Source organism: Hippichthys cyanospilos, chromosome 1 (assembly GCF_059441005.1).
Source record: "Hippichthys cyanospilos isolate Australia breed blue-spotted pipefish chromosome 1, RoL_Hcya_1.0, whole genome shotgun sequence".
NCBI classification, from domain to species: domain Eukaryota; kingdom Metazoa; phylum Chordata; class Actinopteri; order Syngnathiformes; family Syngnathidae; genus Hippichthys; species Hippichthys cyanospilos.
The window spans coordinates 12,418,456-12,433,862 of NC_142369.1; the positions used below are offsets into that span (position 1 = coordinate 12,418,456).

At 39.7% G+C, this 15,407-nt stretch overlaps 1 protein-coding gene across 2 annotated transcripts in view; it reads left to right on the forward strand.

Annotated features, from left to right (window-relative positions):
• The window catches only part of znrf3 (zinc and ring finger 3), an 83,054-nt gene continuing 67,647 nt past the window's right edge, over nt 1-15,407 (forward strand). For both annotated transcript variants that reach the window (XM_088434772.1, XM_088434781.1), the window contains exon 1: nt 1-383. In XM_088434772.1, the coding sequence (XP_088290898.1) occupies nt 48-383 (336 nt within the window). In that variant the 5' untranslated portion in view covers nt 1-47. The remainder of the gene's footprint in view (nt 384-15,407) is intronic.

Consider the following 15,407-nt stretch of genomic DNA (forward strand, 5'->3'; position numbering starts at 1 on the left):
GCGTCGGACATGCCGTTCCGCTCGGCGCCGCTGATCCAGCCGGCGAGATGATAACGACGACTACCAGGACGACTCCCCGGACGATGCTGCTGCTGATGCCGACGATGGTGGCGCCGTGGCGGGGTGGCTCGGAGCGGGACCACCCCCAGCACCAGCACCAGCACCACCATCCCGGCTCTTCCTCGGCGGCGGCGGCGCTGCTCTTCCTCGCCGCCGTGCTGGCCGCCGAACCCCGCGTCGCCCTCGCCAAGGATACGGCCTATGTGGAGGTGGTCCTGTTCGAGTCCAGCGCCAACGGGGATTACACCACGTACACGACGGGCTTGCAGGGACGCTTCTCCAAGGCTGGAGCCACCATCAGCGCCGAGGGGGAGATTGTCCAAGTACGTGTCAAGTGTCTCGAAACACGCTGCTTTCTAACTTTTCCTTGGCGGAGGTTGACAGGCGTGCGTGCGTGCGTGCGTGTTAGTGCGCGTGAGGATGGTACGATTTTGCTGCCCCAATGCGGTCACAAGATGGCTCCTTTGTGGTGGAATTCATTCACTTTGGCAACTTCATTTCGTTTTATACACAAGGAAAAGTTTTGCAGGTTGATTTGTGGGGTTGGTGCACTTGGTGTGCACGCAAGCAGTGTTTTTATGGTGCAAAAAAGTTAGTTGTTTGGGAGTTTTTTTTTAGGGGGGAGGGCTACTTCCGGCGCTGCACAGAAAACACGATGGTGCGTTCAGGTGCACAAGTTTTAGTTATAATTTAAATGTGTACAAAAACGCTCGGAACTTGAACGCGACTTGGCTGGCGTTGCATTGAGAGTGTCTCGTAAATCTAGAGTTTAGGTTTTTGTTTTTCAAATATTTGATCGGAGGCCTGATTGAGGACTTGATTGGAGTTGCAACGGTTTTTTGTTGTCGTGTTTACACCTGCAATGTAGCCTAATGATATCCTATTTATGACTACAATGGCAGTTAAACATATTTAAATACTATTTAACATTTAAACTATTCTAACTACCACAGGTAGTCCTGTTTGTTGTGCATTCAATATATTAATATTGTGTTTGGTAATTAGACTTATAATTAGCAATATTTACATCACAATTCAATGTTGCACACCATACTTCTCGTTTTTAAACATCTATATGTCCCTAATGTATTACTTTTAGACGTAACACACTAATCTACCACATTTACATCAGTGTTGGTGTCTATGCAGCTGTAATCTAAATATCAGCATCAGACATGATGCCTGCACATTTATATCATATTCAATCCTCAAATGAACCATATTTAAATCAATATTTCACATTCTATAGCATATTTAATGTAGGCTGTAGGATTAATGTAGCATATTTGTATCATGTTTTTCTTTAATGCCTAGCCCTCTTATGTAACATTAATATAGCTCAGATTTAACCTCATTTACATTGAACTCACCATACGTATGCTTTGACTACTAATTAGGGCCCGAGCAGCTACCGCTGCGAGAGCCCTCTTGTTTTTCTCCAGATTATTATTATTATTAGGGCCCGAGCAGCTACCGCTGCGAGAGCCCTCTTGTTTTTCTCCAGATTATTATTATTATTATTATTATTATTATTATTATTATTATTATTATTATTATTTACTGTGCAGCGCTTTTCCATTTTTGAGGGCCTAAACATGCACGAAAAGTCACCAAAATTTGCACATTTGTCGGGCCCGGTGAAAAATTGGATATTTTTGTGTTTCCCAAAACAATGCAAAAAAAATGGCTCTGCAGCGCCACCTAAGGTCGAAAAAGTGCACCTGGTCCCGGCCCGTTTGACCTAGAGCTACGAAAATTTTTAGCCATATGTAGGACCTACAGACCTACAAAAAAGTCAGCGCGAGCCATGTGCTCAGATGTACAGAAAAAGAGTTATGAATTTTTGAACGTGCATTTTTGGCCCATTTTTGCACGTTTGCAGGTCCCAAACTGCTCCTTGTTTCTCCCAAACGCTTTACTCAATCGCCTTCAAATTTGCTGTGGTCCATATTCACACATAGGGGAACAAGTGGGCAAAATTTGGTGCAGATCCGCTGACATATATGATAGGGGTGTGGCTTCAAATTATGTGTTCAATTTTTCCTTCGCCAAGAGGGACAAAAACCTTAATAACTTTGATGTACTAGCTTAAAAAAATCTAAAACTTCATAGACACATGGAAACTTATGTCTTTAACACCTTTAAAAAAATTTTTTTTAAATACCTACTAGCGCCGCCTAGTGGTTGTTTAAAATGTCATTTTTTACACTTTCATGTATTGTGCTCAGTCTGTTTGAGTAAAACAAATGAAAATTGGTCAGAATATCATTAAGACATGGAATATTAAGGTATTAAAATTTTACGACTTTTCGATAATGGGCGTAGTCTGCACGCCACCTCAAAGTCAGATGACTCGCCAAAACGAAAAAAGTGGCTGTAATTGGCCCCAAAATGGCCTTATGAGTGGAAAATAGCCTCTCACTCCCGGCCCGTTTGACCTAGAGCTCCAAAAATTTGTAGCCTTATGTAGGACCTCGAGCCCTACAAAAAAGTCAGCGCGAGCCCTATGCTCAGATGTACAGAAAGAGAGTTATGAATTTTTGAATGTGCACCTTTAGCCCGTTTTTGCTCATTTGCAGGTCCTGAACTGCTCCTTTTTTCTCCCAAACGCTTGACCCGATCGACTTCAAATTTGCTGTGATGTTTTATCTGACTGTCAGGCACAATTGTTCAAATTTTTGTGATGATCCGCCATCAAATATGTTGGGGGCGGAGCTTTATAGTATGCCTTTGATGATTACTTTGCCACATGTGAAACAAACCTTTATAACTCAGCTTTACAAGCTTAGAAAAATCTGAAACTTCACAGACACATGGAAACTTAAGCCCTTAACACAAGTGTTTAAAAAAATCTTCAATTGCTTATAAGGCCATCTAGTGGCAAACAAAAATGTCAGTCTGATGTCTCGCAAAAACGAACAAAGTTGCTGTGTTTGGTCCCAGATAGTCTTATCTTTTCTAAACTTCATATATTTAATGAGTTTCCAATGCGGAATACACCTATCAACGTATTTTTTGTTATAGTGCGAATGCCACCTAGTGGCAGCCAAAAATATAGCATTTTTTAAACGTTTTTATGTGTTTAGCTGAGCCCTTTGAAGTAATATCGCTGAAATTAAGTCTGAAAAGCCTCTAGACAGCCCTGCTGACCTCCACCAAATTTTACGAAGTTTCGATAATGGGCGTGGCCTCTACGACCATTTTCATTCCGAAGCTTTATCTGTCCAGTAAAAATTGCTGTAATTTGACCCAGATGATCCGATCTTCTCACAATTTCACACATTGGATGAAAATATTCTCCTGAACATATCGACAAAAATACATTCCAGTTTAACGCTAGCGCCACCTAGTGGCTGCAAAAAATGTCATTAGTCGAAATATTACAGTCAATCCTGTTTGGTTTGACCGACAGCTATGAAACTTTGTAGGCAAATGAAGGACTGCAAGACCTACAAAAAAGTCAATAGAAGTGATGTGCTAGGATGTAGAGAAAAATTGTTATGAATTTTTTCAATGTGCAGTTTTGTCCCATTCTTAGACATTAGCTGGTCTCAAACTAGTGTCTTTTTCTCTTAAACGATTCACCCCATTACCTTCAACTTTGGCATGAATCATTATCCAACTGAGGGGCACACATAGGCCAAATATCGTCAAGATCTCTTGACATAAAAGATGCGGGCGGAGCTTCAAATTATGTTTAATACTTCCTTTGCCGAGAGTGACAAAAATCTTAATAACTCAGCTATGACAGCTTCAAACCATCTGAAACTTTCCTGGCCCTTTAAAAGTAATGCAATAATTTAGCTATGTGATAAACTTTCAAATCATTTACAGCGCCACCCAGTGGCGGACAAAAATCTCATTTTTTATACTTTTATGTACTGTGAAATGCCTGTTTGACTAAATGAACTAAAAAATGGTCAGAAAAGCTATGACACATTGGAACATTAAGGTTCTCAACTTTTATGACTTTTCAATAAAGGGCGTGGCCTCTATGCCAACTCAAAATCCCATGTCTCGCGAAAACGGTAAAAGTTGCTGTAATTGGACCTAGACGATCTGGTATTTTTTAAACTTCGTATATGGGATGGGAGTCCAATGTGAAACACACCTACAAGTCTGATTTTTATCATAGTACGAGCGCCACCTAGTGGCAGCAAAAAATATAGCAAATCCTTAATGTTTTTATGTACTCTGCTGAGCCCCTTGAAGTGATATCCCTTAAATGTTTTCTGAAAAGCCAGTGGCCATGCCTTATGCCCCCCACAAATCAGTACAATGTTTCGACAGTGGGTGTGGCCTATATGGCATTGAAAGTCACAAAATTGGAACAATAAAAGCTGCAGTAACTCCACACACATTGTCCCACCTTGTCTAAATTTTACATATTTGGTAATAGTCCTGCACTGAAGTGATCTACAACAAATTTTTCATCATTCATAGTCCTTGTTCATACCCCGACCTGTTCATACCCCAACGTGCACAGGTCTGCGAGGGCCCTTTATAGCTGCTTGCAGCTCTAGTTATTAGGGCCCGAGCAGCTACCGCTGCGAGAGCCCTCTTGTTTTTCTCCAGATTATTATTATTATTATTATTATTATTATTATTATTATTATTATTATTATTATTTACTGTGCAGCGCTTTTCCATTTTTGAGGGCCTAAACATGCACGAAAAGTCACCAAAATTTGCACATTTGTCGGGCCCGGTGAAAAATTGGATATTTTTGTGTTTCCCAAAACAATGCAAAAAAAATGGCTCTGCAGCGCCACCTAAGGTCGAAAAAGTGCACCTGGTCCCGGCCCGTTTGACCTAGAGCTACGAAAATTTTTAGCCATATGTAGGACCTAGAGACCTACAAAAAAGTCAGCGCGAGCCATGTGCTCAGATGTACAGAAAAAGAGTTATGAATTTTTGAATGTGCATTTTTGGCCCATTTTTGCACGTTTGCAGGTCCCAAACTGCTCCTTGTTTCTCCCAAACGCTTTACTCAATCGCCTTCAAATTTGCTGGGGTCCATATTCACACATAGGGGCACAAGTGGGCAAAATTTGGTGCAGATCCGCTGACATATATGATAGGGGCGTGGCTTCAAATTATGTGTTCAATTTTTCCTTCGCCAAGAGTGACAAAAACCTTAATAACTTTGATGTACTACCTTAAAAAAATCTAAAACTTCATAGACACATGGAAACTTATGTCTTTAACACCTTTAAAAAAAGTTTTTTTAAATACCTACTAGCGCCGCCTAGTGGTTGATTAAAATGTCATTTTTTACACTTTCATGTATTGTGCTCAGTCTGTTTGAGTAAAACAAATGAAAATTGGTCAGAATATCATTAAGACATGGAATATTAAGGTTTTAAAATTTTACGACTTTTCGATAATGGGCGTAGTCTGCACGCCACCTCAAAGTCAGATGACTCGCCAAAACGAAAAAAGTGGCTGTAATTGGCCCCAAAATGGCCTTATGAGTGGAAAATAGCCTCTCACTCCCGGCCCGTTTGACCTAGAGCTCCAAAAATTTGTAGCCTTATGTAGGACCTCGAGCCCTACAAAAAAGTCAGCGCGAGCCATGTGCTCAGATGTACAGAAAGAGAGTTATGAATTTTTGAATGTGCACTTTTGGCCCGTTTTTGCTCATTTGCAGGTCCCGAACTGCTCCTTTTTTCTCCCAAACGCTTGACTTGATCCACTTCAAATTTGCTGTGATGTTTTATCTGACTGTGAGGCACAATTGTTCAAATTTTTGTGATGATCCGCCATCAAATATGTTGGGGGCGGGCCTTTATATTATGCCTTTGATGATTACTTTGCCACATGTGAAACAAACCTTTATAACTCAGCTTTACAAGCTTAGAAAAATCTGAAACTTCACAGACACATGGAGACTCAAGCCCTTAACACAAGTGTTTAAAAAAATCTTCAATTGCTTATAAGGCCATCTAGTGGCAAACAAAAATGTCAGTCTGATGTCTCGCCAAAACGAACAAAGTTGCTGTGTTTGGTCCCAGATGGTCTTATCTTTTCTAAACTTCATATATTTGATGGGTTTCCAATGCGGAATACACCTAACAACGTATTTTTTGTTATAGTGCGAGCGCCACCTAGTGGCAGCCAAAAATATAGCATTTTTTAAACGCTTTTATGTGTTTAGCTGAGCCCTTTGATGTAATATCGCTGAAATTAGGTCTGCTAAGTCTCTAGACAGCCCTGCTGACCTCCACCAATTTTTACGAAGTTTCGATAATGGGCGTGGCCTCTACGACCATTTTCATTCCGAAGCTTTATCTGTCCAGTAAAAGTTGCTGTAATTTGACCCAGATGATCTGATCTTCTCACAATTTCACACATTGGATGAAAATATTCTCCTGAACATATCGACAAAAATATATTCCAGTTTAAAGCTAGCGCCACCTAGTGGCTGCAAAAAATGTAATTAGTCGAAAGATTACAGTCAATCCTGTTTGGTTTGACCTACAGCTATGAAACTTTGTACGCAAATGAAGGACTGCAAGACCTACAAAAAAGTCAATAGAAGTGATGTGCTAGGATGTACAGAAAAATTGTTATGAATTTTTTTAATGTGCAGTTTTGTCCCATTCTTAGACATTAGCTGGTCTCAAACTAGTGCCTTTTTCTCTTAAACGATTCACCCCATTACCTTCAACTTTGGCATGAATCATTATCCAACTGAGGGGCACACATAGTCCAAATATCGTGAAGATCTCTAGACATATAAGATGGGGGCGGAGCTTCAACTTATGTTTAATACTTCCTTCGCCAAGAGTGACAAAAATCTTAATAACTCAGCTATGACAGCTTCAAACCATCTGAAACTTTCCTGGGACTTTAAAAGTAATGCAATAATACAGCTATGTGATAAACTTTCAAATCGTTTACAGCGCCACCCAGTGGCGGACAAAAACCTCATTTTTTATACTTTTATGTACTGTGAAATGCCTGTTTGACTAAATGAACTCAAAAATGGTCAGAAAAGCTATGACACATTGGAACATTAAGGTTCTCAACTTTTATGACTTTTCATTAAAGGGCGTGGCCTCTATGCAAACTCAAAGTCTGGTGTCTCCCCAAAACGGTAAAAGTTGCTGTAATTGGACCTAGATGATCTGATGTTTGCAAAACTTCATATATGGGATGAGAGTCCAATGTGAAACACACCTACAAGCCTATTTTTTATCATAGTACGAGCGCCACCTAGTGGCAGCAAAAAATACAGCAAATCCTTAATGTTTTTATGTAGTCTGCTGAGCCCCTTGAAGTGAAACCCCTAAATGTTTTCTGAAAACCCAGTGGCCATGCCTTATGCCCCCCACAAATCAGTACAATGTTTCGACAGTGGGTGTGGCCTATATGGCATTGAAAGTCACAAAATTGGAACAATAAAAGCTGCAGTAACTCCACACACATTGTCCCACTTTGTCAAAATTTTACATATTTGGTAATAGTCCTGCACTGAAGTGATCTACAACAAATTTTTCATCATTCATATTACTTGTTCATACCCCGACCTGTTCATACCCCAACGTGCACAGGTCTGCGAGGGCCCTTTATAGCTGCTTGCAGCTCTAGTTATTATTATTATTATTATTTACTGTGCAGCGCTTTTCCATTTTTGAGGGCCTAAACATGCACGAAAAGTCACCAAAACTTGCACATTTGTCGGGCCCGGTGAAAAATTGGATATTTTTGTGTTTCCCAAAACAATGCAAAAAAAATGGCTCTGCAGCGCCACCTAAGGTCGAAAAAGTGCACCTGGTCCCGGCCCGTTTGACCTAGAGCTACGAAAATTTTTAGGCATATGTAGGACCTAGAGACCTACAAAAAAGTCAGCGTGAGCCATGTGCTCAGATGTACAGAAAAAGAGTTATGAATTTTTGAATGTGCATTTTTGGCCCATTTTTGCACGTTTGCAGGTCCCAAACTGCTCCTTGTTTCTCCCAAACGCTTTACTCAATCGCCTTCAAATTTGCTGTGGTCCATATTCACACATAGGGGCACAAGTGGGCAAAATTTGGTGCAGATCCGCTGACATATATGATAGGGGCGTGGCTTCAAATTATGTGTTCAATTTTTCCTTCGCCAAGAGTGACAAAAACCTTAATAACTCTGATGTACTAGCTTAAAAAAATCTAAAACTTCATAGACACATGGAAACTTATGTCTTTAACACCTTTAAAAAAAGTTTTTTTAAATACCTACTAGCGCCGCCTAGTGGTTGATTAAAATGTCATTTTTTACACTTTCATGTATTGTGCTCAGTCTGTTTGAGTAAAACAAATGAAAATTGGTCAGAATATCATTAAGACATGGAATATTAAGGTTTTAAAATTTTACCACTTTTCGATAATGGGCGTAGTCTGCACGCCACCTCAAAGTCAGATGACTCGCCAAAACGAAAAAAGTGGCTGTAATTGGCCCCAAAATGGCCTTATGAGTGGAAAATAGCCTCTCACTCCCGGCCCGTTTGACCTAGAGCTCCAAAAATTTGTAGCCTTATGTAGGACCTCGACCCCTACAAAAAAGTCAGCGCGAGCCATGTGCTCAGATGTACAGAAAGAGAGTTATGAATTTTTGAATGTGCAGTTTTGGCCCGTTTTTGCTCATTTGCAGGTCCCGAACTGCTCCTTTTTTCTCCCAAACGCTTGACCCGATCGACTTCAAATTTGCTGTGATGTTTTATCTGACTGTGAGGCACAATTGTTCAAATTTTTGTGATGATCCGCCATCAAATATGTTGGGGGCGGGGCTTTATATTATGCCTTTGATGATTACTTTGCCACATGTGAAACAAACCTTTATAACTCAGCTTTACAAGCTTAGAAAAATCTGAAACTTCACAGACACATGGAGACTCAAGCCCTAAACACAAGTGTTTAAAAAAATATTATATTGCTTATAAGGCCATCTAGTGGCAAACAAAAATGTCAGTCTGATGTCTCGCCAAAACGAACAAAGTTGCTGTGTTTGGTCCCAGATGGTCTTATCTTTTCTAAACTTCATATATTTGATGGGTTTCCAATGCGGAATACACCTAACAACGTATTTTTTGTTATAGTGCGAGCGCCACCTAGTGGCAGCCAAAAATATAGCATTTTTTAAACGTTTTTATGTGTTTAGCTGAGCCCTTTGATGTAATATCGCTGAAATTAGGTCTGAAAAGCCTCTAGACAGCCCTGCTGACCTCCACCAAATTTTACGAAGTTTCGATAATGGCCGTGGCCTCTACGACCATTTTCATTCCGAAGCTTTATCTGTCCAGTAAAAGTTTCTGTAATTTGACCCAGATGATCTGATCTTCTCACAATTTCACACATTGGATGAAAATATTCTCCTGAAAATAGCGACAAAAATATATTCCAGTTTAAAGCTAGCGCCACCTAGTGGCTGCACAAAAAGTCATTAGTCGAAAGATTACAGTCAATCCTGTTTGGTTTGACCTACAGCTATGAAACTTTGTAGGCTAATGAAGGACTGTAAGACCTACAAAAATTTCAATAGAAGTGATGTGCTAGGATGTACAGAAAAATTGTTATGAATTTTTTTAATGTGCAGTTTTGTCCCATTCTTAGACATTAGCTGGTCTCAAACTAGTGCCTTTTTCTCTTAAACGATTCACCCCATTACCTTCAACTTTGGCATGAATCATTATCCAACTGAGGGGCACACATAGTCCAAATATCGTGAAGATCTCTTGACAGAAAAGATGGGGGCGGAGCTTCAAATTATGTTTAATACTTCCTTCGCCAAGAGTGACAAAAATGTTAATAACTCAGCTATGACAGCTTCAAACCATCTGAAACTTTCCTGGGACTTTAAAAGTCATGGAATAATACAGCTATGTGATAAACTTTCAAATCATTTACAGCGCCACCCAGTGGCAGACAAAAATCTCATTTTTTATACTTTTATGCACTGTGAAATGCCTGTTTGACTAAATGAACTAAAAAATGGTCAGAAAAGCTATGACACATTGGAACATTAAGGTTCTCAACTCTTATGACTTTTCATTAAAGGGCGTGGCCTCTATGCAAACTCAAAGTCTGATGTCTCCCCAAAACGGTAAAAGTTGCTGTAATTGGACCTAGACGATCTTATATTTTTAAAACTTCATATATGGGATGGGAGTCCAATGTGAAACACACCTACAAGCCTATTTTTTATCATAGTACGAGCGCCACCTAGTGGCAGCAAAAAATATAGCAAATCCTTAATGTTTTTATGTACTCTGCTGAGCCCCTTGAAGTGATATCCCTTAAATGTTTTCTGAAAAGCCAGTGGCCATGCCTTATGCCCTCCACAAATCAGTACGATGTTTCGACAGTGGCTGTGGCCTATATGGCATTGAAAGTCACAAAATTGGAACAATAAAAGCTGCAGTAACTCCACCCACATTGTCCCACCTTGTCTAAATTTTACATATTTGGTAAGAGTCCTGCACTGAAGTCATCTACAACTACTTTTTCATTGTTCATAGTCCTTGTTCATACCCCGACCTGTTCATACCCCAACGTGCACAGGTCTGCGAGGGCCCTTTATAGCTGCTTGCAGCTCTAGGTATTATTATTATTTACTGTGCAGCGCTTTTCCATTTTTGAGGGCCTAAACATGCACGAAAAGTCACCAAAATTTGCACATTTGTCGGGCCCGGTGAAAAATTGGATATTTTTGTGTTTCCCAAAACAATGCAAAAAAAATGGCTCTGCAGCGCCACCTAAGGTCGAAAAAGTGCACCTGCTCCCGGCCCGTTTGACCTAGAGCTACGAAAATTTTTTGGCATATGTAGGACCTAGAGACCTACAAAAAAGTCAGCGTGAGCCATGTGCTCAGATGTACAAAAAAAGAGTTATGAATTTTTGAATGTGCATTTTTGGCCCATTTTTGCACGTTTGCAGGTCCCAAACTGCTCCTTGTTTCTCCTAAACGCTTTACTCAATCGCCTTCAAATTTGCTGTAGTCCATATTCACACATAGGGGCACAAGTGGGCAAAATTTGGTGCAGATCCGCTGACATATATGATAGGGGCGTGGCTTCAAATTATATGTTCAATTTTTCCTTCGCCGAGAGAGACATAAACCTTAATAACTTTGATATACTAGCTTAAAAAAATCTAAAACTTCATACATACATGGAAACTTATGTCTTTAACACCTTTGAAAAAAGTTTTTTTAAATACCTACTTGCGCCGCCTAGTGGTTGATTAAAATGTCATTTTTTACACTTTCATGTATTGTGCTCAGTCTGTTTGAGTAAAACAAATGAAAATTGGTCAGAATATCATTAAGACATGGAATATTAGGTTTTTAAAATTTTACGACTTTTCGATAATGGGCGTAGTCTGCACGCCACCTCAAAGTCAGATGACTCGCCAAAACGAAAAAAGTGGCTGTAATTGGCCCCAAAATGGCCTTATGAGTGGAAAATAGCCTCTCACTCCCGGCTCGTTTGACCTAGAGCTACAAAAATTTGTAGCCTTATGTAGGACCTCGAGCCCTACAAAAAAGTCAGCGCGAGCCATGTGCTCAGATGTACAGAAAGAGAGTTATGAATTTTTGAATGTGCACTTTTGGCCCATTTTTGCTCATTTGCAGGTCCCAAAATGCTCCTTTTTTCTCCCAAACGCTTGACCCGATCGACTTCAAATTTGCTGTGATGTTTTATCTGACTGTGAGGCACAATTGTTCAAATTTTTGTGATGATCCGCCATCAAATATGTTGGGGGCGGGGCTTCATATTATGCCTTTGATGATTACTTTGCCACATGTGAAACAAACCTTTATAACTCAGCTTTACAAGCTTAGAAAAATCTGAAACTTCACAGACACATGAAGACTCAAGCCCTTAACACATGTGTTTAAAAAAATATTAAATTGCTTATAAGGCCACCTAGTGGCAAACAAAAATGTCAGTCTGATGTCTCGCGAAAACGAACAAAGTTGCTGTATTTGGACCCAGATGGTCTTATCTTATCTAAACATTACATATTTGATGGATTTCCAATGCGGAATACACCTATCAACGTATTTTTTGTTATAGTGTGAGCGCCACCTACTGGCAGCCAAAAAAATAGCATTTTTTAAACGTTTTTATGTGTTTAGCTGAGCCCTTTGAAGTAAAATCGCTGAAATTAAGTCTGACAAGCCTCTAGACAGCCTTGCTGACCTCCACCAAATTTTACGAAGTTTCGATAATGGGCGTGGCCTCTATGACCATTTTCATTCCGAAGCTTTATCTGTCCAGTAAAATTTGCTGTAATTTGACCCAGATGATCTGATCTTCTCACAATTTCACACATTGGATAAAAATATTCTCCTGAAAATAGCGACAAAAATATATTCCAGTTTAAAGCTAGCGCCACCTAGTGGCTGCACAAAAAGTCATTAGTCGAAAGATTACAGTCAATCCTGTTTGGTTTGACCTACAGCTATGAAACTTTGTAGGCTAATGAAGGACTGTAAGACCTACAAAAATTTCAATAGAAGTGATGTGCTAGGATGTACAGAAAAATTGTTATGAATTTTTTTAATGTGCAGTTTTGTCCCATTCTTAGACATTAGCTGGTCTCAAACTAGTGCCTTTTTCTCTTAAAAGATTCACCCCATTACCTTAAACTTTGGCATGAATCATTATCCAACTGAGGGGCACACATAGTCCAAATATCGTGAAGATCTCTTGACATAAAAGATGGGGGCGGAGCTTCAAATTATGTTTAATATTTCCTTCGCCAAGACTGACAAAAATCTTAATAACTCAGCTATGACAGCTTCAAACCATCTGAAACTTTCCTGGGCCTTTAAAAGTAATGCAATAATACAGCTATGTGATAAACTTTCAAATCATTTACAGCGCCACCCAGTGGCGGACAAAAATCTCATTTTTTATACTTTTATGTACTGTGAAATGCCTGTTTGACTAAATGAACTAAAAAATGGTCAGAAAAGCTATGACACATTGGAACATTAAGGTTCTCAACTTTTATGACTTTTCATTAAAGGGCGTGGCCTCTATGCAAACTCAAAGTCTGATGTCTTCCCAAAACGGTAAAAGTTGCTGTAATTGGACCTAGATGATCTGATGTTTGCAAAACTTCATATATGGGATGGGAGTCCAATGTGAAACACACCTACAAGCCTATTTTTTATCATAGTACGAGCGCCACCTAGTGGCAGCAAAAAATATAGCAAATCCTTAATGTTTTTATGTACTCTGCTGCGCCCTTTGAAGTGATATCCCTTAAATGTTTTCTGAAAAGCCAGTGACCATGCCTTATGCCCCCCACAAATCAGTACAATGTTTCGACAGTGGGTGTGGCCTATATGGCATTGAAAGTCACAAAATTGGAACAATAAAAGCTGCAGTAACTCCACACACATTGTTCCACCTTGTCTAAATTTTACATATTTGGTAATAGTCCTGCACTGAAGTGATCTACAACTAATTTTTCATCATTCATAGTCCTTGTTCATACCCCGACCTGTGCATACCCCAACGTGCACAGGTCTGCGAGGGCCCTTTATAGCTGCTTGCAGCTCTAGTTTGAGCTGTTTTTCATTGCCTCATAGGCTTGGCCACCATTGCATTGAAAGTGCCTTGTAAAGCGCAAATGTTGTTTTTGCAAATATTTGATCGGGGAGCCCGATTGCAGAGCTGATTAAGCCATGAGATGGTTCTAATGTTTGTCGTAATGCTTTCATGTTTGACTTGTGTACACATCTGTACAGGTTTGTCACTGGTGGGCATATGCCAACAAACAATGAAAACAGGCCTTGTACTCAGACCAACAGAACAGTAGATTTAGTCTATCATTTTAATATATTGTTGTAATTGTCACCATTATGGTTTACAACCTCATTCAGTTCAATCTTCCAAAATTTCAGAGAACTGTTCATCACTCCTAAGGACAATGTAGTATGTCCAATACACCTGCCTTGCATGTTTTCGGAGTACGAAGGAGTACCCGGAGAGAACCCACGCGGGGCTCGGGGAGAACATGCAAACTACACACAGGAAGGCCGGAGCCAGCTGGAATTGAACTCAGATCCCTTAACTGTGAGGCGGACGTGCTAACCACTGCCCCACTGAGCTGGGCCTTCTGACACAATTTTCACATATTTAATATTTGTGTATCATATTTATCTCATATGGAAGCACAATGGAACTCTTACCATATGTATATCATATTTCATTTATGAACTTTTAATGCACTTTATTTACATCATATACAATGGCAATACATCTAGTGCACCATCTTACGTTAACTTTGTATTTGAGATATGTGTAGACTCTTACATCATATCATTGTTGATAGTCTATCGTTACATCTTTTTCTATGCACCTGTAATGCATCATATTTACAGTACATACTATAATTGTATTGATATTTTATTGTATTTACTACTTTTCTTGTTAACATTTACTTAATATTGACTGTCTATACAAATCTAGTTTCCCATATTTACGTCAAATTCAATGGTTTATGATACATATTTGCATCTGAATGCCTATGCAGCATTTTTTTACATTGTTTCAACACCGCAATTCCATCATATTTGACATTGTCACCTCTAAAGTACCATGGTAATGTCATCTAATATTTTTTTTTTTTTTTTACCTACTGTCTTGAGGACATCATTTCGGATGTTTATGTATCTCCTAATCTGACATTGTAACTATCTGCTTTATTTACATACTATTTAATGTCTTTAAATAATGTACTATATTGACATCCCATTTTATGTCTATGTAGCATATGCATATACTTTTCTGCACCTTAAATATTTTATATTTACACAAGTGTTAATGGTTAATGCACCACATTGACATCATATTTAATCAGCGTATGATCTGTGCGTCACGTTATCTCTCTGCGTCCCTTAATGTGCGTTGTATCCATCCACAGAGTTCATCACTGTCATGTGATTGAAATGAAAAATGTCTCCTGCTCATATTTCTCCTCCTTCGTGGCCGTTTTGGCGCCGCCGAGCGACCACGCGCGAGTGCCGGACGTTGGCTTTACACTGGAAAACCGCACGCAGTCTATTTAGGTTTGCCCTAGCGTAGCCGGCAACCGCTTGGAGGCGGCCCGTGTTTGTTCTCCGCTTATAATGACATTTTTATTTTTTTTAAACATGCATATGATTGATGCGTGTGATGACCTGAAGAGTATAGTTAGCTACGCTGCTGTCGTACCACGCAGCTACAGAGAAAATATTTGGGTTGTCCGGAGTGACCTCTAGGGATGTTTTTGCACACGTCGGCGTACGACAAACTGCAGAAAATTTGTTGCCTTGAACGCACCAATGAGTCCCGTCTCTGAGGTCAATGT